This window comes from Malania oleifera, chromosome 10 (assembly GCF_029873635.1).
Source record: "Malania oleifera isolate guangnan ecotype guangnan chromosome 10, ASM2987363v1, whole genome shotgun sequence".
NCBI lineage: Eukaryota > Viridiplantae > Streptophyta > Magnoliopsida > Santalales > Ximeniaceae > Malania > Malania oleifera.
The window spans coordinates 18116629-18142483 of NC_080426.1; the positions used below are offsets into that span (position 1 = coordinate 18116629).

General features: G+C 38.8%; 2 protein-coding genes across 6 annotated transcripts; both read right to left on the minus strand.

The window, feature by feature from the left end:
- Positions 1-125: 125 nt before the first annotated feature.
- Positions 126-17814, minus strand: LOC131166467 (uncharacterized). Of its 5 annotated transcripts, none has more exons than XM_058125062.1 (12): positions 17077-17814; positions 14626-14712; positions 7918-8238; positions 7507-7827; positions 5228-5431; positions 4612-5121; positions 4298-4507; positions 3182-3370; positions 2809-2981; positions 1720-1872; positions 1155-1236; positions 126-1050 (listed from the first exon to the last, which is right to left on the minus strand). In XM_058125062.1, the coding sequence occupies exons 3-12, from the start codon at positions 8083-8085 to the stop codon at positions 661-663; spliced, it is 2400 nt and encodes a 799-aa protein (XP_057981045.1). In that variant the 5' UTR covers positions 8086-8238; positions 14626-14712; positions 17077-17814; the 3' UTR covers positions 126-660. The 5 variants fall into 5 exon arrangements, with proteins under 5 accessions (XP_057981045.1, XP_057981047.1, XP_057981046.1 ...); XM_058125064.1 differs by having other exon boundaries at positions 7918-8141; positions 14543-14712; positions 17077-17765; XM_058125063.1 differs by having other exon boundaries at positions 7918-8128; positions 14521-14712; positions 17077-17765.
- On the minus strand, positions 10938-11904 carry LOC131166532 (secreted RxLR effector protein 161-like). Its single transcript, XM_058125125.1, has 3 exons — positions 11771-11904; positions 11405-11659; positions 10938-11049 (listed from the first exon to the last, which is right to left on the minus strand). The coding sequence occupies exons 1-3, from the start codon at positions 11902-11904 to the stop codon at positions 10938-10940; spliced, it is 501 nt and encodes a 166-aa protein (XP_057981108.1).
- Positions 17815-25855: the final 8041 nt, after the last annotated feature.

Here is a 25855-nt window from a genome sequence, read left to right on the forward strand (position 1 = left end):
AAATGGCACCAATAAATTTTAAGCAGTAGCATTGACAACATTGTGCACAAGTTGAAAGGAGAAACATTGAGGTGGAAGTGGGCGGAACTGAGAAAAGAACACCCCCACTTTGAAACAAGCTAGAGTTCTCAATCAAAATTGCCTCTGCTATTGCCAAACAATTTACAGTAATGAAAGAATGATTACATTTTCACTCACTAACCTGCATGACTTGAATTTCAAAAGAGAGAATCTCAATTTGGGAGGCAGCTACACTTTACACTCAGTAACCTGTATGATTTAAGTAGTGAAAATGAATTTCAATTCATGTTGGCTGTCACACAAATAAATGGGTATTCTTCAGCACTGCTGGATTTGATCGAGTAAAAAGGCTCCCAATGCCGTTGAGCTACAGGAACTCTCAAGCTTCATTCTATCTCTTGTCAGCTTCATTAGTTTATATTCAGTGAAAATGAAAAAAGCATGAACGGAGCCCCAAACACAAAATGCCCCCTTTGAAAAAATTCAGCCCCTCTATCTGCACAACCTGTCACCATTTCCCGGGTTGCGATTTAACAAAAAATAGTTTTGAGTACGTAGGTCAGTAGCTGTTTCAGGAGTCTGATTACTGCCCTGTAGCCAAAAATCAACCTTATCATTTGGGAAAAGCTTTAAACAGTTCTACCCTCCAAGTGGCTTTTGCTTGTATCCAGACCTCATCCTTTCAAATAATTTCTCTTTTGTTTTCCTCTTCTTGTCCATTTTTAGCCTATACCTTTCCTCCCTCTCCCTTTCATAAATCCCTTGCCAATGCACCTCCCCTGTTAACGGCCACAACCATATATCACTAGGATAATCATCATCATCTGCAGCCTCTGCTAGATCTTCATCCATATTCTTCAACAGTGTAAAGTTGAAGTACTTGGCCCACATAAATCCCTTACGCTGTTCAATTGGGTGCTGCTCTTCTAGTAATCCTGAATGCGGATCAATGTAAACTATTTTCCGAGCACTGTGATAAGCCCAGACATTGACCAGCAGTTCCATAACCCGGCAATAACAGTGTCTTTTCTGTTGATCAAAAACACAATGGAGAATTACAGGTCAATTAGACTAGCACATACACATAGACCCAAAAATTGAAATGGGCACTCCCAAGGGCCAATAAAGCTTACCTCAAGCTCCGAGCAACCCAATGAACAAAAGGCGATTTTGCTCGAATTAGTATGCAATGCATTGAGAGAGTCGACAAACATCCTAAAACAAAATTCCAGTCATAAACTTCCAAGAAGTGGACAAATTTGCCACAATCATATGCAATAAAATTGTTGGCACCTCCCCCCCCCCCCCCCCTCTTTTTTTTTTTCTCAAACATATGATTCCTTTATGCTCCACTGGATTTTGTTTGAGGAAAGGAAAAGAAAAGGAAAATAAGAATGAAATTCATTTTTTATTGTATTTTCTCTCTATATCAAATTCTATTTAAAATAAAAATTTGTTCAATATGATTAAAAATTAAGAATGAATGTTAATGATGTGTAAAATCGAAGTTCTGTGCACTAATTTGCTATATATATATATATATTATTTTCTCACTCACTTCCCTTGATAATCAAACATGACATAGTATATTCCTTCATATTTTCTTTTTTCCTTGATAATCAAACATGACAGGTACTTCTATTTTTCATTCCCTAATGTTTTACTTTCCTTGATAATCAAACAGGGCATTAGAAGTACCTGGAGAACATTATGAACTCAAGAAAGGATGGGGTTGGCATTGCCCAACTGTGCAGGGCAGACCAGTGGCCACCATCTTCAGGCATCGGGGGAAGAGCATCTATATTTGATGGTAAGGCGTACATCTGACGGAAAGCATCTTCAAAAGCAGTTCTGCAGCGATAGGGGAACAACACAGTAAATACTCAACCAAGAGTACCTTTGAACCAAAATTTCAGCTGGATCTGAATGTAAACATGATTTTGACACATAAACTTTGGTCCTATCCATAAACTCTGGCATTTCACAATATGGCAACTGCATATAATAGAACATACTACAAGATTTTTTATTGCACGCACGATATGGCGGTACAGAAAACAGGGTTAAACCAAGAATTCAGAAGTCCAAAGAAATATTTCAGTGTCCTATTTGAGGAATAAATCCCATGAAAGTTCCTTCCAAGAAATCATTTCCATGCCACGTTCCCTCTGGAATAGTCAGACGTTCCAAATGAAATAAAATGGAATTTAAAACAAAATGCATAATTTAACCATATAATTTAAGGAACAAGGCATTACTAGATGATAAGTACACAAGAAGGCACTGACAAGTGCCAATTTCAGGGATGATCTTCTTTGTCAGAAATGAGGCTTTAAGTACAAAGCATGGAAGCAAAATGTCAAGATTCATTTTTTAGACATTTGACTTAGAAACATGCAGTCTTGTTGGAACACTTTTATTCCCAAAGGAGTGATTCAAAAATCACATAAAAACAAATTGTATTATGAACTGATATCAAGATCCACTCCAAAAAAAAAGAAAGAATAGGAGTCCAAGGGCAATAGAAGACCGTTTTCCCTAGAATTTAGTTTCAAATATTCTCCATGGGGCATGGATGTACATTATAAAGCAAAAGCAGCAGCAAAAACTACTGCACCCTCGTCAATAACAGCCACAAGCTTCAATTTTTAAAGATTTAATTCAACAAAGAGTATAGAGAGAGTCCAAAAAAAAATAGACATGCATCTGCCAAGACATTAGCAATTTAGTATCGCATAAGAATTAATCTAGCTCTACCATACTTCTGCAAAAGATACAAGAATATACCTGCAGTGCCCTCCATTTAAGATGTCACACATGGACCAAAATGTAAGGGTGTCCTTTCTTCCCACAAGTCCACCACCCATGTCCAACCGTACCCAAAAATATATTACATCTCCTTTAGCATCATTTTGAATTGTTTCTTCCAAAACCCTTTCCGCATTAATAGACAAAGAAAGCTGCATTAAAGTTGCACCAAAAATACTCAGAAGATTACATTTATAAATAAACACTAGTTTAACAGCACAATTGCAGAAGTATCATAGTTTCTCTAAATAAATTGTGAAGTCTTCAAGAATCAAGATACTATGAGAGGAGAAAACTCTGGAAGTCATCAAATTGAGTATTGAATAAAATTAAATACCAACATAATACTTACCTTCCTACCAGCAGAACGCCAGGATTGAAACCCAATCCATGGTCTCTTGTGGATGTTATCTACTCTACTCGCAATAGAAAACATGCCTCCAATCTCACAAAGAATATCTCGATAATATGCATCATTCAAGAGGGGAAGTCTTCCCACTGCATCTACATCATCTGATTGTAGCCTCCGAGCACTTGTAGACTGACAAATAGATAATCAATGATTAGATGCAATGACCAAAGACACTAAAATGCAAATCACTTACAACTATTCATTTACACTATCAAAATTCAATTAAAAATAAATAGGAGAGTTGAGTTTTCTTTACTAAATATGCTTAAACACACCAAATAAAATTAAAATTAAAATTAAAAAAGCACCCATATTTAAAAAACTAGCCATTGAGACCCACATTGCAAGTGCTTCTCAGCTTTCGGTAGTCATGAATAGTGATAAAAATATACATGTGAAAATTAAGAGGAATAGGGGTGATTATTGGCAGTCATGAATAGTTATATATAGTCATGGATAATTAAGGGTAGGATTTAATATATACTGAATTACCTGTTAAGTGAAATCTTATTTTCAATAGAAAATTGTAAAAATAAGGGCACATTTTCGAACATAATGAGCAAAGAAGGCAGATTGGGAACCGTCATCTCTTCTTTAATCATAGAGATGATGATCAAGCTCGAGAAATCAAGAGAGATTACATCTCTGAAAAACGTCGTATGTCAGTGTACAATATTATTTATTTAAAAAGAAAAAAAAAAAATTCTTTAGGTTGTGGTAGTGGTTTCATTCCTGAAGAGAAAAAAGCAATTCTTTCAGCTAGGGTAGAGGTTTTCTTCTTGCTTTCTCTCCATCTTTTCCCCTACTTGTTTTTGTTTTGGTTTTCTTCATCCTTCTATTGTAAATTTGTAAATATTTTTTTTTTTTCTTTCTACAATATTTTTGGGCAGGAGAGGGGAGAGGGAAGAGCCAGGGCTTCATGCAGGAAATTTTGATGCAAAAGAATGGATTACCAGGCTAATTAGTGGAGGATTGCACATTTATAATTCATACCAAGTCAAAATGTGAAAGTTGTGGATAAAATGTATGTAGAAGAAACAGAGTAAAAAAACTCACAAGACTTAAGCCTCGGTACAAAGAACCATGGTGTAAAAATGGCCAGGTCCCTACTCCATTGTAAATCTCATAAATGCACAATGGCTGCCCAGTCCTTTCCAGCTCTCCTTCGTCCCTTTCATTTAACTCAAATTTAAACTTTTCGGCCTTCCGAGCATTGCGATATATCTCATCCCACGAACCCAAGTCTCTCTCCATTCTATCATTGATCTACAAATCAAGAGCGATGCTCTACTTTAGCCTTGTTTCAGAGGAGAGAGAGAGGGGCGAGTAAAGAGCCAAGTAAATTCTATAATTACAGAAAATTAACATACCTCCTCCATTTCCCTTCTCTCATAATCTTCAGAGCTTTCTATTTCTCCTAACACGTACCAATCTGTGTCAGTCAGGATATCCTGCACTAGAGTCTCGGTTTCATTCCCAGAAATATTCCTCAAGTCAGTAAGGTTTGTCAAACTTTCCTCTAATGCATAAACAATACTTGATTTTCTAACAGTATTCTTGTGATTGATGTTTGGCATGTCAATAGATCTTCGACCCACTTCCTTTTTGAACAAATCCCAGTCCCATGCACCCTGTTGAAGCCGAGAACTGGGTACAGGTAGCAAGGTATCTGAAGGGAAATTAAGTACATTCTCCAGAAGCTTTGCGTAACCAGTAATGCATTCAGAAGCCAACATATTCTTCGCAAGCAGCCTTCCAGAGGAAGCAACAATATGAGCAAATTTAGAAAGTTTCCCATTTGAGATCAGAAGCGAGAAAGCTCTCATCAATGCTTCAGGATTATGTTTGGGAAAAATAATACCATGGGCTCCATCAACAATCTGAAATTTCACAATTTTCATTATAATGGTTACAAACAGAAAGCCAAAACCTCAAAATTATAGCCAAAAAATGGAAATGAGGAAAGAAAAACAAGGACAAACTCACATATTTCTTTATAACAGGAAAATCAGGTGCAATGATAGGAATCCCAAAGGACATTGCTCGGGTAAGCAATGGAGGAAAACCCTGCTCATCTTGGGAGGAGCCATAGAGCACAATGTCAGCCATTAGCAAGACATTATTCACATTACCATTCATGCCATAGTGCTTTAGAGAACCGGGCTTAAGTCCAAGACGTGTGGCAACTTCCTGCAGCAAAAGTATAATGGATCAGTCACAAACTTAGCCACAAAATACCAATGGATCAGTCAGGACACTTCAGCCACAATGTACCAAGCTTATAAAGTTCACCCACTGAACTAAAGGTCCAAATTCACCAAAGCCCCCCCTTAAACTTTAAAATGCATCAACATCCTCCTAAATTATGGATCTAATTAATTAAATTACCTTGAATTTTACAGTACATAAAAAATCCCCCCAAAACAAAGTTTTGATTCACTATGGATCCTTCAACTTTGAAATACATCCCCCTAACTATCCATCATTGTCACTTATACCACTTCCTCACTTTGTAATTAGGAAAATGAATGGAAAACAATAAAGTGATTCACAAGTACAAATGAAACAGTTGACCATTTAAAAAATATAGCAACTCCTAACTGCAGTAGGCCATTTATTGAATAATTTTTTAAAAAAATATCTAAAAAATCTAACTAAAATTATGATTCCTAAGAACATAGAATTACTTTCAAAAAGAGCCAAAAAAAAAAAAAAAAGTCAGGTTCAATCTTATGCAGTTTTTCAAATGGTTGGAATATACATTCAAAGTGAGATTATCACTAAAATTAGACCAGAATTGGTAAATATGAGCCCTGGATTGAATAACATATTTTAATTCTATTAGACCAGAAGAGTAGGATGGTATAGGTATGGTACATATGGATCATTTCATACTTGTGGATGCCTAAGTGACAATCAAGGTGAAAATTCATTACCTACATCCATTCCAACAAAATGCAACATTCATAGATTAAATCAACCCATGGCAATTGGTAAATATGAGCCCTGGATTTAAATAACATATTTTAATTCAAGGAAACACGCACACTTCTAGAAGCTTGAAGTGGCCGTGTCCAACACATGTCGGATACCAACACCTGCCCAACACATCATCAATTAATTAATTAATTTTTATTTTTGGGCACAGCTGAGGCACTTCTTGACATGGCAAGGACACTTCTTGCACTGAAACGCTGGTGTTTGCTGCCCCTTTAATTCTATTAACAAAACCCAAGGAAAAATTAAGTATAGGACTAGAGATTTGAGAGTCAGGTTCTTGTGTGGTTGAACTTTGGAGCCCTAGTGCCACTGCACTAGCCTTGAAGAGCACCATTGGACCTCCCAGCCCCCAAAATTCCCCGTGTAAAGTCACGCCATTTTGCCACTCTTCATTATTTTTATTTTTATTTTTTATTTTTTAATTTCTTGATGAGCATCGCCCATTGGTCACCATCAGCCATGCCCTTGATTTGCTCTTTTTGGTTCGACCAATATTCTATTGTATGAATGTAGTTGATGATTGTACAAGTGTAGTTTGTAGATTGCTGATTGCATAATTGATACTTTTGCATGAAAGGTACTTACATTTCTTTTTAAAATCAAAATTTCCAAATATTTATCATATCTAAAAGGAAGAACATGCCTAAATTTATATACTTTATATTAACCAACATATCCTTGCCATGTCGTATCCTCATTTTTTTCAAAATTTTTGTATCGCTGGGTCAGTATTGTGTCATATCTGTGTCTCATATTGGTAGCGGTGCTTCCTAGTTTTAATTCAATGGCACAAAGTCACAAACTGAAAAAGAAAGTGGACCAGCTGAGTTTAAGCCAAAAAAGGATCATTACACTAGCAAGACACAGACCTCATAATAACTCAACAATTAAAAACTAGAACATGGGATCCAAGATTCATATTAATTTGTAATGAAGATCATATTAATTCATTCAGATGTCTCAATCAATTCATGCAATAACTTAGTTTAGTTAGCATTTCTATTTTTCTTTTTTTTACTTCGTAAGGAAAAATTTGCATTGCCTTTACCTCTTACTTTTTTAATACTCGTCTTATTCAGTTATTCAAAACACATCTACAAACTCTAGTAAACGAAGACTTAATCCCATGCAAACTGTTTACAACTAATACACATTTTTATGAAGCTTCCATCTAATAAATCCAATTACAGGAAGAAATGAAAATGCAAATCAAATAATGCAATACATATAGAGCAAACATAAAGCACATATCACTAGTTGACTACCTGTAATGCATCATTATATTCATATGTGGAGTTACCACATAAGAAGACAAATCTGAAAGATTCTCCTGCATCTTTTCTCCTTGTATATTTCATTAACAAAGGTCCTATGACATGCATTGCCACAGCATAATCCCACGATAGTTCATTGTAGAAGAAAGAACTTCCAACAACTAGAACCAGCACATCCTCTTTTCTGAATCCATTTTCCTCCCTCAACTCATGTTTTGAATGAGTTCTACTGAAGCTTTCTGCAGCCCACACATCTATTGGTGAGCCAGGAATCACAAAGAAGTTTCCAGAGTCAAGCACACTATATAACATCTGATACAGGAAGGAATAATAATTGAGAAACAGCATAAGAATGTAGTGCAAGGCAAATCAGAAACACTATAAATGAGATGGCAGCCATACCGGCAAAGAAAAATCTGGAAACACAATAACATCAGCCCTGCTAAATGCACTTCTCCAATACGAAACAAGACGTTCCCATCCCATTTTATCATACAAAGTAAGGCGATTTGCAAGGGTACTTTCTTGAATTATCCATATAAGAGGTATAGAATAAAAAGGCTCTCGCATAAGGCTGCATAAACATAAAACTCATTGATCATTGCATCTCAAACTAAAGCAATAAGCTGAAGACAACCATTATTTACCTAAAAAAATAATGTAAATAAATAAGTAAATGAACTTCTCAAGAGTACATAAACTTTGGGCAGACAGAGAGAACAACTACTTAAAATCCAAACTACCTGAGCCACTTCGCATTAAAACATTAACTTCCTTTTTCACAAATAATTAAAGAATAACATAAATAGATTAGCAAGGACGACCAAATAGATGCCCACCACAGAAGCCATAAGATTTGAAAGGAAGGCAGCTAGAGTAAGGCAGCACCAATTTACAAATGATGAGTAGATTCCCCATATTAATAGAGTGCATTTGGTTGGGGAGAAGTGGAGAAAAGAGATAAGAAACTAATTGGCAAGAAGAGAGAAAATAAACTAGTTTCTCTCTTGTAAGTTTGGTTCAAAATGAAGCAAACTGGAGAAAATTTTTTTTCTATGGTTCCAACTAAAGGCAGAGAAAAGAAAAGAATGTGTTACCCTTGTAAGAAAACTGCAAGATAATAATGTAATGATGGTCTATAAAATTGAAGTTTTTTTTTTTTTTATTTTACATCAAAAAATATTTTTTTTAAAAAAATTAATGCAATTGCACAAGATCCCATTAAATGCAGAACAAACCTCCATGATAACAATATCTCCTTTGACCATATTTTTTGAAACCAAACTATATAAAAAATACAATAACATACATCATATTTGTGATTTTAGGAATTTTTTATTTTGTTAAGGGGCATGACCGTCTTTTTGCAAAGTTGTGAGTTGGTTTCTCTTCTTTTCTCTCCAAATCCCTCCATCTTGTGAAGGAAAAAAAGCGTGCCTTTTTCTCCCCTCTTTCCTCTCTACTTTTATTTTCTTCCCTCTTTATATGAGCCAAACAGTATAAGTATGGAGAAACTATTTCTTTTCTCTTCTCTTCTCTCTACTTCTCCCCAACCAAAGTCACCCTCAATTTCGAGAATAGACTAGTACAAAATTCAAGTGCTTGGATAAAGATAATTCACTTTGCAATCAAACGGACTACGAGAGTTGGTGGGATGGGCCCTGTCGAGCACAGCAATGCTCTTTAAATTCATCAATGCACTTAAGTTTCTAAAGCCATGGTTTCAACTAAATACTGAGGTACCAACTCTACCCCCAAGCTGTCTACATCAAATCCCTCTCAAAAAGAAGAAGAAGAAGAAGAAGAAGAAGAAAGAAAAAACTTCACTTTTCTCCTTTGACATTGCAATTTCCACTGCTCTTCACCAACCCCCAAAATATAATTGTTATCATAATAATAACTTTTTTTTTAAAAAAAACGAATCTATTACTGAAAGAAATATTTACAACAAATGGAGGATACGAAATCCTCTCGGTAAAAACAGAAAACTTATGGACAAAGCCACAATTACAATAAAGCTGCCTTCCCATCTCTTTGGACATCAGACAGCATTAGACCCTCAAAAAAACCCAAAAAATACATGTGCCCAAAATGAGGCAAAAAAAAAAAACTTTCTCCCAAAGTAAAGACAGAGAGGTCTTCTTATCTCTGAAAACTCTAGCATTCCATTCAAGCCATAGCAATTACAGCCCACAGCACTGTAAAAACTGCACAGACCTAAAAATTCCTTCCTGTTTTATTCTTCCCAAAACCGCAAGAGTCCACCTTCAGTAAGTTAAAAATACCCAGTCCTCTCCAAAAAAACGAAAACAGATTGTTCCACATATATCTCGCCACCTTAAAATGAAGGAATACAACTATAAGTCTCATTTGATCCACTGCACAGCATACAAATGTCTGGACTAAGTGCTTTGTAAGGCCTCTTTACTTGTAACACATCATTTGTGTTGATCATATTGAGAATGAGAATCCATATGAAAGCCCAAACTTTAAATGGAACCTTTGCTTTCCAAACAACTTTATTTAAAAGGAAAGGGCGCGGATTTGTGGATTTAGTATGATTAGAGAAAAACGATTTCGAAGATAAAGATCCCGAGGTATCCCCAATCCAAAGCCTTGTGTCCACCCGAAAATTTGGTAAGAAAGAATCCAACACACCCAACAAACAAGTTAACTCATCAACCTCTCTTTCATCAACTCCCCTAAAAAAATGGAAATCCCAAGAAAGAGAGCCCCCCTTGTTGAAATAAAAGGCTAAAATTGGTGCCTCATAAACTGAGGAAAGTCTAAACAAATGCAGCACCAACAGCTCCAACAAAGACTCCCCCCTCCAAATCTCATCCCAAAAACAACTTTTATCCCCAATCAACGCTTTGAAACGGGAAAACTGGATTAAAAGACAAGCTACCTGTGAAACAAACTCCCAAGGACTGGTATGAGTAGCGTTGCTACTTCGATTGGCATCCCACCGATTCCTATGCAGTCCATATTTACTCTTTCTCACTTATGTCATAAGGAATTAGATTCGGTTCAACTTGAACACATGCAGCAGAAGCTCACAATCAATCACAAATGAACCAACAACCAATAATGCAAACGCTCGATAATGAAATATACTCAAGAAGCAATCAAAGAATAATAAGAACAAGCAAAACACAACTAGAGCACACAAAATATACGTCCACGGGAGCAGCACTTCAGTTTTCACTATGAACAATGTCAAAGCTTACATCTTTGGGTTACAATATTGTTTAAGTACGAACTCAATGCTTATAGAATAATTCTAGTAAAACTAAACTGCATCTATAGTGATCCCCCGAAGGTAAAACCCCCCAGATAAGCCCAATCTACAAGCCCCCCGTATTCAAATCACGTAATCTGCACCGATGAAAATCGTCGACGGTTTGAAGTTTTCTGTTGAGCTAGAGTCCTTCTGCGTATTGCCTGAAACCTCTTCTCTTGCAATTGTCCCTTGCTTCACGCAGCCTTCTCCGGTACATGTGATCCGCATCTGAATATGAGTTGCATCTCCACCTTGACAAATATTCACCACCTTAGAAATCTGAAAGCATAACCACTGCTCCACCCTCGGCCTATAGATTGGGTTCGTCTCCCGTCTAGCACTTGGAGACGTTGATCAAGTCCAAGCAATGTTTGAACTTGTCCGTTGTGACCGGCTTTGTCAGCATATCAGCCACATTATCAGATGTATGAACCTTCTCAAGAAAAAGTTCCCTCTGAAGCAATCAATTCCCTAACCCTGTGATACCGCACATCAATGTGTTTCGTCCTCACATGGTACACCTGATTCTTCGCCAAGTAAATGGCACCCTGACTGTCACACTGCAGCCAAACTCCACCTTGCTAGACACCTAGCTCTCTGACCAACCTCGTAAGCCACAATGTTTCCTTGACAGCCTTAGCCACTGTCATGTACTCCGACTCGGTAATAGACAACGCCATGAGCGATTGTACCATAAACCTCCAACAAATGGGCCTCCCCACAAGGGTAAATACATACCCCGTGGTAGACCTCCTGTCATCCAGATCTCCGGCGTAGTCAGTATCCTCGTACCCCACCACTGTCAGATCACTCTGTTGTGCTCTGAACTCTATGCCATACCCAGTCGTACCCCTCAAGTACCTGAAAATCCACTTCACAGCATACCAATGTTGTCAACCCGGATTCGAGAAGAACTTGCTCACCACACTGACATCATTTGCCAGGTCCGGTCTCGTACACACCATGGCATACATCAGACACCCCGCTGCGCTAGCATAGGGGACTCTCAACATATCTCGAACTTCATCGTCCGTACTTGGGCATTGGGCAGTAGACAACCTAAAATGACTCGCCAAAGGTGTGCTTACCGGCTTAGCAATGGCCATGCTAAACCTCTCCAACACCTTCTCCACATAGCCGCCCTGAGATAACCATAGTCTCCCTGCAGCTAGGTCCCTACAAATCTACATGCCAAGTATTCTCTTGGCTACACCCAAATCTTTCATGTTGAATTCCTTTCCCAACAAAGTCTTCAGCCGATTTACCTCAGTCTTGTCTTTAGCAGCAATCAGCATATCATCTATGTATAGCAGCAGAAAAATAAGAGATCCGTCCACAAGTTTCCTCACATAGACGCAACAATCGTACTCACATCTCCTGTAGCCGATCTGGGTCATATAGGCGTCCAACCTTTTATACCACTGCCTTGGAGATTGCTTTAACCCGTACAGTGACTTGTTCCGTTTGCAGACTAAATGCCCCTGTCCAGGTTGGACCCTTCTAACTATGTCATGTAAATCAACTCCTCCAGATCACCATGAGGGAACACTGTCTTTACGTCCATCTGCTCTAGATGCAGATCATGTTGCGCCATCAGCCCCAACACTACCCTGATGGAAGTGTGTCAGACCATAGGGGAGAAGATTTCATCATAATTTACTCCCTTCCTTTGTGAGTACCCCTTCGCTACCAAGCGAGCCTTGTACTTCTTTCTTTCCTTTTCTAAAATTGCTTCATTTTTCCTATATACCCACTTGCATCCAATTGCCCGCTTCCCAGATGGAAGCCCCATCAAGTCCCACGTCTAACTCTTATGCAACGACTCTATCTCCTCCACCATGGCGCCTGTCCAACTACCCTTTTCCTGGCTATGCATCGGTTCCTAATAATGTTGCATGATCCCCGCTGCTAGTGATAAGCGCATAAGACACCAGATCGTCAAAACTGTATCTTGCGGGTGGCCTGACAACGCGTCTGGGGACTGTCTACAGTTATGCTCCAACGTGGCTACTGGTCATTCGAACTAGAACTCCCTATGTCATCTCCACCCTGAGTTTTTGATCCCACCTGCACCGTTGTCTGATTTCTCAGGCTAGGACTCCCTACATGTTTGCCCTAAGTCTCTAACTCCACCTGAATCGCACGCTCATTGCTGCTGTGATTTTCTAACATCTGTTTCTCTATTTCATCTTCCTCAGTACGCTGTCCCATGGTTTTAACGCCTAAAATCATGCCTCCACCAATCGACACCCTGTTTACCGTTAGATCACCCAGCTTGAACCCATCTTTCTTATATACCAGAAAGATGCACCATCTAGACATCACACCAAGCCTAGATCCCACCTCACTAGAAACGTGCATAACTGGACCTACAAAGTCTATCGCATAACCAATCCAAGTTTCTCCTGCAACTCTCTCATCTAGTGATTCCTTTGGCGATCGATTAATCAAGAAAAACATCATATTAACCAAAATTCATGGCGAGCCCAGACTACAACCTGAGGCACCGAGCCTTTTCAGCCAGGGTCCGATACATCCTCTCCACCACACCATTTTGCTGCGGTGTTCGGTGCACTGTAAAATGCCTTCTTATGCCTTGCTACTCGTAGAACTCTCTAAATTCCGAATTTGTATACTCGGTCCCATTGTCTGTCCTGAGGAATTTGATCTTTCTCCCAGTCTGGTTCTCCACTTCATCTTTCCACACTTTGAACCTTGCAAACGTTTCCGAATTATGACGCATGAAGTAAACCCAAAACTTTCGTGAGTAGCCGTCGATAAAACTCACGAAATACACATGTCCCCCTCGTGATGCCACTCTCACCGGTCCCCAAACGTTAGAATGAATGTAGTACAGTACTCCCTCTGTCTTGTGCGTGGTTGTCATGAACTAAACCCGGTTCTACTTCCCAAGCACACAGTACTTGCAGAACTCCAGCTTGCATGATTTTACCCCCATTAGAAGATTTCTCTTGTGAAGTTCCTACATCCCACGCTCTCCTATATGCCCTAGACACACATGCCACAAAAAAGTACTGTCAAACACAGACTCTACAACTACAGCTCCACCTACAACCGTGGTACCCAACAGTGTGTAAATATTACCCGGCACTCTCTTCCCCTTTATCACAGTTAGAACTCCCTTGCTCACCTTCATTACCCCACCTTCGGATTTGTAACTGAATCCGTTACAATCCAAGGTACCTAATGAAACAAAATTCTTCCTCAACTCTGGTATGTGTCTCACATCACACAACGTCCGCACTACCGTCGTATATCCTGATTTTGATATTCCTCATCCTGATCATTTTGCACGCAGCATCGTTCCCCATCAAAACGGAAACAGAACTAACCAGTCTGTACGTAGTAAACGAGTCCTTATTTAGCATCATATGATACAAACATGCAGAGTCCAAAATCCAAGAATCTGCGAACTCATCCGACCTCGATAAAACCGAAAGCATATCACCGTCAATGCTCTCAAAGTCTCCTTCAACTACATTCACCGCCATTGATGAACCTTCTTTGTTTTCGGCACCTCCCTTCCTCCTTTTCGGACACTTGAATTTTATATGCCCTCTTTTGCCAAAATACCGCACGTCCTTCTTCTTCCTAGACTTAAATCGAGCCCTATGGCAGCTCGATTCACTCTAGAAGGAAATGAAAGAGGAGTGGGTGGACTTGTTCCCATGCTCAATCGAAAGCCGTCATAAGGAAATGACAGTTTGTCAAATAATAATAAACCCAAAAACTCCTATGTATTTTCCAGTACAGTTGAAAAAGACAGATGAAAGATAATGAAATAATAAAATGTTGAAGAAAATCACCATGTGTGTATAGCCCAGTCCTTGTAAGCTCTTCATCACAGTAAACAACATCAATGATTGTGGATCTTTCTTCATGTTTCCTAAGATCTGAAATTCAAAGAAAACATGCATCACTAAATTTAACACTATACAAATATATACAAGAAAATATGTTTTCTTGTGGAGCATATATTATTAAATGAAGCTATGACATAGCTAAATCCTACAATCCTCATAAATGGGGATCAAATTATTCATTTGATCCATTAACGTTTTGCCTCCTATAAACACTATCAAATCACTTCACAATGAAATACACAAAAGCAAGTGAAAGCACTACAAACATTAAAATTGGAGATCTTATAAACTTGATGAAGCAAATGGAGGTAATATCACATCTCTTAGTTGGTCAACCACTTCTATCCATGTTACACTATCATTGGTAGATTCAAAGTCCTAGTCAAGAGTGTGAATTTATAGAAAAGAGCCTTTAAATGATTTCCTGTGGCCATGCATGTGCTGATGTGCGAACAAAAGAAGCATCGCTTCATTGGCTGGGAAGCCAAGTGCCGTCCAAAAAGTAAAGCATCTGTCAGCATGGGCAATCACTAATCAGGATTCTTGAGAGAGAGGAAAAAAAAAATGAAAGAAATGCTAATTCAAAGTAAAGTTTGCTATGGAGATTCCTTGGGAAGCCAATTCATTCTAACATTCCACTATTCAATTTAACTATCAGAAACATGTAGAAAAATATGACTAAACCCAGCCAAAAGAGTGAAGCGCATTATCCACCCCATAAAGAACTTGAAACATGCAGCACAGCTTCTCAGTTTCCTCATTACATCAAAATCTTGGGGATATCATCATAGAAGAACTGGTGTGTCAGTGTCGGTCGCATTGCTCTTGTTGTGGCATACCCTCAATTTTACATTCTCAACAAACAACCAAACACTCAGTGCCATACCCAGTGCAATTATCAATTCTTTTTATGGCATTATCTTGAATTAAATTTCCATCACAATCTTAGTGAAGCAGAGGGGGAGAAATTATCATTACTTCTGTAGTTCCTCAGCTAATTTATGCTAGAGAACTGTTCCCACTCTAGAATCTGATCCCTCAAACCAACCAATTCCTTCTTGAGCAAATATTTTGTCAACTTCCCCTTCAGAAGCTCCTAAAAAGCCCAATTTTTGGATTCAATATACCTCAGGATGACACAAAATGTTGGATATGCAACAAACATGCTAAAATTTAAAAGATTATAGAAAATATTTCAACAATAGAAACAAATACAGGCAATAATGCAGGCAAAAAATAATAATAATGCGGTACATTTATTACAATCTTCACTGCCCTGATGATCATCTTAAGACTGGTATTCTAATATGGAACACTGGAAAGAAAAAAAAAATTGGGACCAATTTTCACGTGTTTTTTAAATGCTGTGTTACATATGGTGATTTAATCATTTTTAAACGTGCATCCTTGTTTTGTTGTTTTTATGTGATCGTATGTACTTTTAGAAGCTGATGCTTTAATTTCACAGTTGAAATATTGATATGTATAACCTTCCCTGCATAATGTCTATCCTTTGGCCTCTACTTTAATAAATCATGTTACAGTTTCATCTGAAAGGATACAATCACCATAAGAAAAGGGATATTTTTTATAAAAAGGAAAAACATTCAGAGAGAAAAAATTTAAAAAAAAAAAAAAAGCTATGATTTTAACAAGAACGATAAGTCATCCTCCTAAAGAAGACACAAACAAAAATAGAGTACAACAAGAATGCAAAAGGTAAAGCAAAAACACAAACCAACAAAGCACTGAGAACCCAAGCCCAGTAAAATAACCAGAAGAGAAGTATACATAACAGAAAAGCAGCATATAAGTTTTCATGCTGTGAAATGAAAGATAATGCTTGGGAAGACACTTCTCAGCTAGGGTTTCTATAGAAAGATATATTCCAAGTACCCAAATTGATTTTTAACGTTATGAGATATATCTGAACTTTACATATGCTCTATTTCCTCTTGGTCACAATTCACCTGAACTTTTAAAACTCACTCAAAATTTACGTTTCTCACAATGGCAAATAGACAACAGTTGCCCACCTATCAAAATCAGTCCATTCCAACGCTATAACAGTTCTCAATCTAAAATAAAAATTTTAGACATTCATTCAGTTCTCAAATGTATTTATCAATGATACGACGCAATATACAATAATGCAATTCAATTTGTAGTAAAATTCGTAAACTAAAATCAATAGGTCCATTATCAAGCACAAGTGCACAAGGACGCCATCTAAAAATTCAATTCACTTCAAATACGCAATTTCATTACATCCACATTAATAAAATAAATGAGGTCAAGAAACATGAAATAGCAAAGGAACAATGTTAAATTAACCTAAATCTAAAAAAATTTAACTAAAGAATTCAAGAAAGAAGCCAATCTGGAAACACTTACAAGAGCAAGCCTGGGCGCCCGAACTGCGATCCTCCCCTCGGACCTCAATTGATCAAGGCCGCTCCGCTTTAAAAACCGCCTTGTGGGCATAAACTTCAACGAAGTCCCAAACTTCAATCCCCTGCGAAGCAACCACCCTCTCTCAACTCCCCCGCGGAAGACGGACGTGATGGAGCTCTGCAGCACCACTGACGCCAACACAAACGCAAAGAAGGCGAAGAGCACGATTAAGTAGCACAGCGATGCGCTCTTGAAGACCTTGCGAGAGGAGCGAAGGGCATGAGAACGACCGGTCCGCCCGGACCGGCGGCCGGCGGTAGGGTTAGGGTTTTGGGCAGCGTTGGGGTTCGGATTGCGCTTGAATGGGAAGCGGCCGCGGATGAAGTGGTGGGGTAGATCAGCCGAGTCGTCGCCGGGCGGGGCGATCTCGGGAGGGGACGAGTTTCGACCCATGGTAGGGTGAGCTCAGAGAGTCGCGATCACCATGGGAGGGAGGGAAGAACGCGTGAAGATGAAGGTGGATGAAGATGACGGTGATTGAGATGGAGATGAAGATTGGTGGGAGTGGAATTGGAGAATTAAATGAAATGAATCTGTGATCTGCTTTCAATGCTGTGGCTTTTCTTGTTTCTGTTGCTTTCGGTTGGTTTAGTGTGTATGCGCAGGTGAAGAAGTCCCCTGACAGAAATTAGAATAGTGTGAAACGATAGAGGGGGAATCCCATGCGACTATTCAAGCGCGTGAACACTAAAGCAAGGCTGCGCATTTAATACTTAGATTTCAGAATGAATAAAATATTATATGTTTTTTTTTATTTTATTTTTCAGGAATTAAGTCAGTTATTTATTTACAATTTTATTAAAATAGATTTTTTAACATAATTTCTGCACAAAAATGTTAACAACTTTTTTTTTTTGGCAAAACACTTTGTATTTTCCTTTTCAAGTGATATTTATAAGAAATTTAATATTTATATATATACACATATAAATTATTTTTTTTATTAATATTTTTAGGTAGTATTTAAAGCATGAATTTCGAAGCTTTAATTTAAATTTGAATGGATTGAGACAAATTTCAATATAATTTTATTCATATACAATAAAATTTTAAATGTAAGGCAAATTTAAATTTAAGCTAAAAGTATTAATGATTAATACATATGTTGGTTTATTTTGTGCAATTTTGATATACAATTTTTATTTTTTGAAAATAAATAAATCACTTGTCATGTTAAAATATATAAACATGATGTTCAAAAGAAAATAAAACTAAAATGCATGAATTGTTTTGGTTCAATAAATCAACAGATAAAATATATAAATACAATAAAAAAGGAGTCGTTTGTAAAAAATTCAGAAGTATGTTTCTTATATAAAAAAATGATTAATAAAATATTTATTTTTTTAAAAAATGTTGTGATATGAATGGAATAAATATGAAGTATAGCGAAATAAATATAACAAGTAAATGAAATACAACCAGAAAATAATAAATAGCAAGAACAATAACAAGATTTACGTGATTCACCAAAACCAACATCCATGAAAGTAATGGCACACGAATTTCACTATGAAAATCTCAAAGTACACAATACACTAATCAAAATGATCATGCGCTATCAATACATGCCTAGAATGATATATATAACAATGTTTCGGAGGTTTCCCTCTAATTACCCAACCACGCTAACATTTAAATTCAAAATTCAAAAAACTGCTCGCAATCCAGAACTTCTTGTCACGCCCCGAACCCGGAAATGGGATCCAGGGGTGAAATAGTAATCTAACATGTCCTTGTATCATACAAATCACTGAAGATACAGTACAATGAATGAGGGTCCGACCCCGTGGAGTTCCCAGGCGCCCTATACACATTCATATACAACCATATGCACAACGAAAAATAAGTCTTTCTATATATACACGGTAACATAACAGAATCTACACAAAGGATTCAAACTCCGCAAAACACAACATAACCCCGGATGTCAACCAAAACCACCAAAAGACCACCCAATACAGTCTTAGTACTTACCCAAATACCTCTCGCAGTACACCGACCACTACGCTCCCACACCAGGACGCTAGTTTCGGTTACTCGATGAACCTGAAAAATATATACGTATAGCAGGGGTGAGACACCTCTCAGTAAGGGCAGATACAAGTTATATCAGTGTGTGGCAATTGAATGTTATCATGATAGCAAAACATACACAGTTAAATACAATTTCTAGTACTTCCACATACAGTTTCAAAACAGTGCATATACGCACACACACATGATCAAGTAACCCAGTGTCGTCACACCCTTCAACTCGAAGCCGGCCGGTAAGACCCGGCACATGGCGAACCCTAGCCTCCCATGGCATCGTACTGGTACAAACTAGGGGATCCACACCCTTCGGTGATCAGTCGGTAAGGCTCACACCCTCGGATATAGAGCCGGACACTCTTACCAACGTGGCAGGCGCTAAACACACGCCCTTGGATATAGAGCCGGACACTCTTTCAGTACTTGGAACAACTTGGAACTCAGTTCCTATTGCATTTCATTTTAAAACACAATAATGCATGCTCATATAACCAAACATACCACACCCATTTGGTAATCTATAAATCATGATTTTTCAAACGTACACAGTTTAATAATGTAAAAACCCAAAAAAAAAAAAAAAAAGATATAAAAGATTAATAGAATGATTTCAAAAAAAAAATAAAAAAATAAAAAAAATAAAAAATAAATATATTAATTAATTAATTAATTAATTAATTGGATATTTAAAAAAAGAAAAATAATAATAATTAAAATTTATTTTTTTAAATAAAATATATTATTTTAATATTAATGAAAATATATATTTATTATTATTATTATTATTATTATTATAAATCTAACATCCTGAAGCTTCTTTGAAGCTTCAGGATGAAATTTTTTTAAAAAAAAAATTTGTTCCTGCAGCCACCACCCCCCCCACCTTTCTTCTTCTTCTTCTTCTTCTTTTCTTTTCTTTTCTTGCAACCTGCAATCTCTCTCTCTCTCCTCACGTTCTCTCTCCCTCTCTCCTCGATTTCGTGATGGATTTTCGCCCGATCGAAAATCCGAAGATACCACTGGACTCCATTCGCCGCTGCCGTCATTTCTACCGGAGCGGATCGGTGGTAGGAGCGGCGTAGGCGTATTCCCTGGGGTAAGCCATTTTTCCCTTTTTCTTTAATTTCTTGCAAAATATAAGTCCAATTGACGAACGGACACCACCACGAGAATCTAGGGATGATTCTCTACAAGTCTAGTGGGACGGAATTCTCATGGGGGTGTCGGACCAAAACCCCAAATTTGGGATGCGGCGATTATTAAGGGGCTTATTTTTAATTAATTAGTATTAATTTAGAAATGCTAAAATATTAAGTATCTGAGACTGAAGTAGAATTTCTGAAATTTAGGGCTCGGGTGAGTGCCGCGGGTATAATTTTGGGACCCGCAGGCAAAATTTAAAAAATTAAGTAGGGATATTAAATAATAGTTAAAATATTAATTTGACGTATTTGGAGCCTAAGGAAGGCTAGATGAGTATTATTTTGGAGAAATAGATTAATTAATCTGGGGAAAAATGCAAATTTCAGGAGTTGAATTTCGGGCGCTAAGGGCGTAGGATTTGGGTCCTAAGGAATTTCTGAATAGCCAGGTAAGGAAATAAACTAAAGCAGTAATTTTAGTAAATTTATTTTCAGAAAAACATATGTTATATTGTGTATTACGAATGAAATGTACGATTGGGAAAAATACTACTATGATAATTAAAATGTATATGTATGTATGAGATGTAAGTAATTCACGATTTTAGAATATGAAGTATGACTTTTAACAGCATATGTGTGGCATGGATATTATTTTATGTGAAATGTATTATGATGTGAAAGATTTTACGAACAAAGCATGATTTCAGGTATTATGAAAATATGAGTTATGTTGTAAGGGTTTTGACGATTATGTGATAAATGATGTATTTTCAGTATATATATACCTGAAACAATTTTGGGAGGCCATATATTTATGTTATCGGCACAAGACCATATTTATGTTTTTGGCGCGAGGCCATATATTTATGTTATCGGCACGAGGCCGTATTTATGTTATTGGCGCGAGGCCATGTATTTATGTTATCAGCACGAGGCCGTATTTATGCTATCGGCACGAGACCGTATTTATATTATTGGCGCGAGGCCATATTTACTATGATTTTGGCGCGAGGCCATATGTATGATTTCAGCGTGAGGCCGTATCTATGTTTTCGGCACGAGGCCGTAATGATGTTACGTATGATCATGTATTATATGTTTTCACAACCAGGATGTTAGTTTAGTTCAGACCAGGAGCTCGGTACCGTAGCTATGGGTTCATTTTGGCACGAGGCCTTATTAGTGCTACTGTCCCACGAGGGGATGGGAGATGGATAGTCGATGTGGCTTTCAGTAGAGTGTGGACATCCACCTGGCAGTCCGGACCAGGGTGTGGCGGGCTCATCGTACTTACAGACATATTTGATTCGGCAGTGGTTGGCCAGCCATTGTCGGGTCCCGCCTTCGGGCTACACAACCCGTCATGGGGGGTAATACATGACACTAGCTAGTTAGTCATCCTGGGTTTGTTTTTAGTACTACAGTTATAACAGATGATTTTATGTATGATATGATTTATTAATAGATGTGAAAATATATGTTTACCCAGTACGATATGATTATGTTTATAGAATTATGAAATGTACCGTATACGTACAAATGCATTAAATATTCATGTTGCCACACAGCTGTATTTAGTTTATTTTCCCTTACTGAGAAGTGTCTCACCCCCAAACTTAATTAATTTTTCAGGAGCCCCTGAGAGACTGGCGGGTCAAGGCCACCGTTGAGCTAATGAGGTTACCCTGTGAGAAGGGTAAGATTTTGTAATAGGGTCAGAATTATTTTGTGGTTGACCCTAGAGATATTTTGATGTATGTGAGGATGTATAGAATGCTCTGATATTATGTTTTATGATTGGATGTTTGAGATTTTATGTTTACTGCTGCTAGGTTTTCCGCTGTGTTTGACAGGTGTCCTCGCTACCCACGGGTTCGGGTTGACCATTTTATTTATTATGTGATATTTTATGTTAAGAAATTAAGGGACGTTACAAATAAAGTCAAGGCATGGCCATCCCTAACACAGTGCATAACACAATATACCAAAGGTTTTCCAACAAAACCAGAGATTGTAGCCCAGTGTGTAAGAACCCGAACCGTGATATATGGACCAATTATGTAAAAGAAGGGTAAATTGGTAAATTGAGCAGAATTCGTCGACGAGATCCTATCTGCAGACCAGAAGGTACTGTCCTCTTCCTCGATTCCTAGTCCACCTCATCCTCTCGGATACTTGTCTCAATCACTGTGGCTTTATCCACCAACATCGAGAACTCACGGATCTGAAGCATACCCACCAGTCTGCAGATATCCTTCCTCAAACCCTTCTCGAACCTTCGAGTCTTCTCATACTCACTCGAGATCATACATGGTGCAAAGCAGGACAGCTCTATGTACCGAGCCACATACCCCTGCACCGTCAAACTCCCCTGAGTCAGCGTAGAAAACTCATATGCCTTCGCATCACGTACAGAAGCCGAAAAGTATCTGTCAAAGAACACCTCCTTGAAACGGCTCCATGTCATCTCCTCAAGACCACCCCTCTGCTTCTCCAGCAGATTCACCGCAGTCCACCATCGACCAGTCTCCTCAGACAGTTGGAAGAAGGCATAAAGAACTCACTGCCTATCCGTGCAGTGCAGGACCTCCAAGATCCTCTCAGTCTTCTCCACCCAGTCCTCTGCTGTCGTCGGGTCAGGTCCTCCAGAGAACGTCAGAGGATGCATGCGTGTGAACCTCTCAATGGTGCACCCCGCAGCAGTAGGAGAGCGCTCGCGTCTCCTTACACTCCGCCTGATCTCCCGTAATACCTGCCTCGTCAAACCTCGAGGTACAGAAGAAGACTCATCACTCGCAGTCTCCTCGGAGCCACTTCCCAAGTTATTATCCTTGGGCTCCATTCTGTAACACAATAGGAATCTATCAGTATCCCTACAACATATACAATTAACACCATGATCTACACTAATCGTTTTAACTACTCCCTGCCAGGTCTAGGTCTATCCTATCACACCGACACGAAAGTCATCGACAATATGCCTTGCTTTTACTGGAATCGTCATCCTAGGAAAAACATGGAATATCGTAGAAAAATCTCGGTTTACCAACCGAACAACCCTCAACCAACTCTACCCATATCCAACATTATATACTTTGGTATGTACTCACAACTAAGCCTAACCAAGTCTACAAGATCTGGTAACCTGGTTAGCTCTAATACCAAGCTGTCACACCCCGAACCCAAAAATGAGACCTAGGGGTGAAAATGTAACCTAACCTGTTCCTGTATCATACAAATCATCTAAAGATACAGTACAAAGGATGAGGGTCCGACCCCGTGGGGTTCCCAGGCACCCTAAACACATCCAATACAATCATATACGTAGCGGAAAAAGGTCATTCTATATATACATATGCAGTACCATACCAGAGTCTATACAAGAGTAGAACACGGCTCTATCAAAATGTACAAACAGGTGCCCAAATACATCTCAAAATGGCAACCCACCAAAATATAGTCCTAGCACTTACCCAAGTGCTAATCGCAGTACACCAGACACTACACTCCCTACACCAGAACACTAGTTCCGGTTACTCGAAGGACCTGTAAAAATGTATGTACAGTAGGGGTGAGACACCTCTCAGTAAGGAAGAACACATGTTATATCGGTGTGTGGCATTTGAGTGTTATCATGATGCAACATACACATAGTTAAAAGCATTCCAGTACTAATTTTCACAGTGCATACACGCACCCATACACATACACATGATCAGAAATCCCGATGTCGTCACACCCTTTGGCCTGAAGTTAGCCTGCGACATATGGCGTTGGCCCGTAGCCAACCCGCGAACACGGCGCCACCGGCACATGGCTAGTCCCCGACTCCCATGGCATCATACCAACGCATAACTGGTGGATCCACACCCTTCGCCCTAATCTGTTGGAATAGGCTCACGCCCTCAGATATAGAGCCAGACACTCTTGCCCACATGGTAGGCGGTAAAATACATGCCCTCAGATATAGAGCCGAACACTCTCAATACCTGGAACAATTTCGGAACCGTGTTCCTACTAGCATTTCAACATATTACACACGCATGCATGCTCATATAACCAACCAAATCACACCTATTTGGTAATCTAAATCATGGTTTTCGAAAGAAATAAAGTTTAAACAAGTCAAGGCACGGTCATCACAATATCACAGTATAAATCAACATATACCCACGATTTTCAACAAAACCTGGGGATGTAGACCATTGCCCCCTTTTCCCAAAACTGTAATAAGAAAAACTCATAGTTTTCCCTATTAGATCCCCCTAAATGAGTAGCCAAAACACACACAGGACCATGGACCACAGTTACATCGAGTCTGATTTCAAAAATAACCAATATAAACATAGTTCCCCTTACCTTTTCCCCGAATCACAAATCCCGAACTCCAAGGTCCCTAAACAGCGAATCGAATTCCAAAACCTACAAATCACAGTACAGAATATACTCACAAGACAGTTACCTGCAAAACCATCGGATCAGAATTGAAAACCGAGTCTTACCTCGATTTTTCGCCAAAACCCGAAAATCTCCAAAACGAGATTCCGACCCGTATAAGTTGTAGAGAATCCTTCCACGATCCTCGCGGTAACCTCAAATTTTCGATTCCAGCAACGATCGACGAAGAATTCTAGAGAGAGAAAGAGAGTAGGGAGAGGTTTAGAGAGAGAGATATATTTGAAGTTTTCTTAGTGAGGAAGTAAAGAATATTCTATTTAGAGGCCCTTGACCCGGGCGAACTCGTCGACAAAATGGTGCCTTCGTCGATGAATCTTTCACTGACTTCATCGATGAATCGGTGGCCTCGTCGATGAATCTAAGATCACTGGTTTTTCCGAGACTCCTCGGCTTCTCCTCGTTGATGAGTCTCTGAATTTCTTCGATGAGAAGAACAAAGGCTTCGTCGACGAAATCTGGCTTCATCCACGAAATCTGTCAAATTCCCAATTTGCCCCTCTTTTATTTATTTAAACCCATTTATCACAGTTCGGGTTCTTACAATCTATCTGCCCTGTACTACTTGATCTCCTCCTCCCTGTCGTCGTCTCCCTCTACTATCATATCTCCTCCATGGCCCTCGACTGGGCCCTGCCTGAAAATCAGAAGGCGTGGGCCTCTTCCTCTGGCTCTAGGCTGCTGCGCCTCACTGTATGCTGGTTTCAATCACCACAGCCCTGTCCACTATCTCCGAGAAGGTCTGAGCTCAAAAACCTACCACCTGCTTATACAGGTTCTGTCTCAGGCCCTCCTCAAACTTCCTTGCCTTCCTCTCCTCATCTAGCACCATATACGGGGCGAACCGAGACAGCTCAACAAACCTCGCTATATACTATTGCACCGTCGTAGACCCCTGTGTCAGATACAAAAACTCTGACGCCTTCGCACTCCTAACCATAGCGGGAAAGTACCGCTTAAAGAAAATCTCCCTAAAACGACTCCATGTCATCACTATAGGATCCGGCCTCTGCTCCTCCAGTACTCTCACTGACCTCCACCAGCGCTTTGCCTCTCCAGTCAATTTAAAGGTAGCAAATAATACT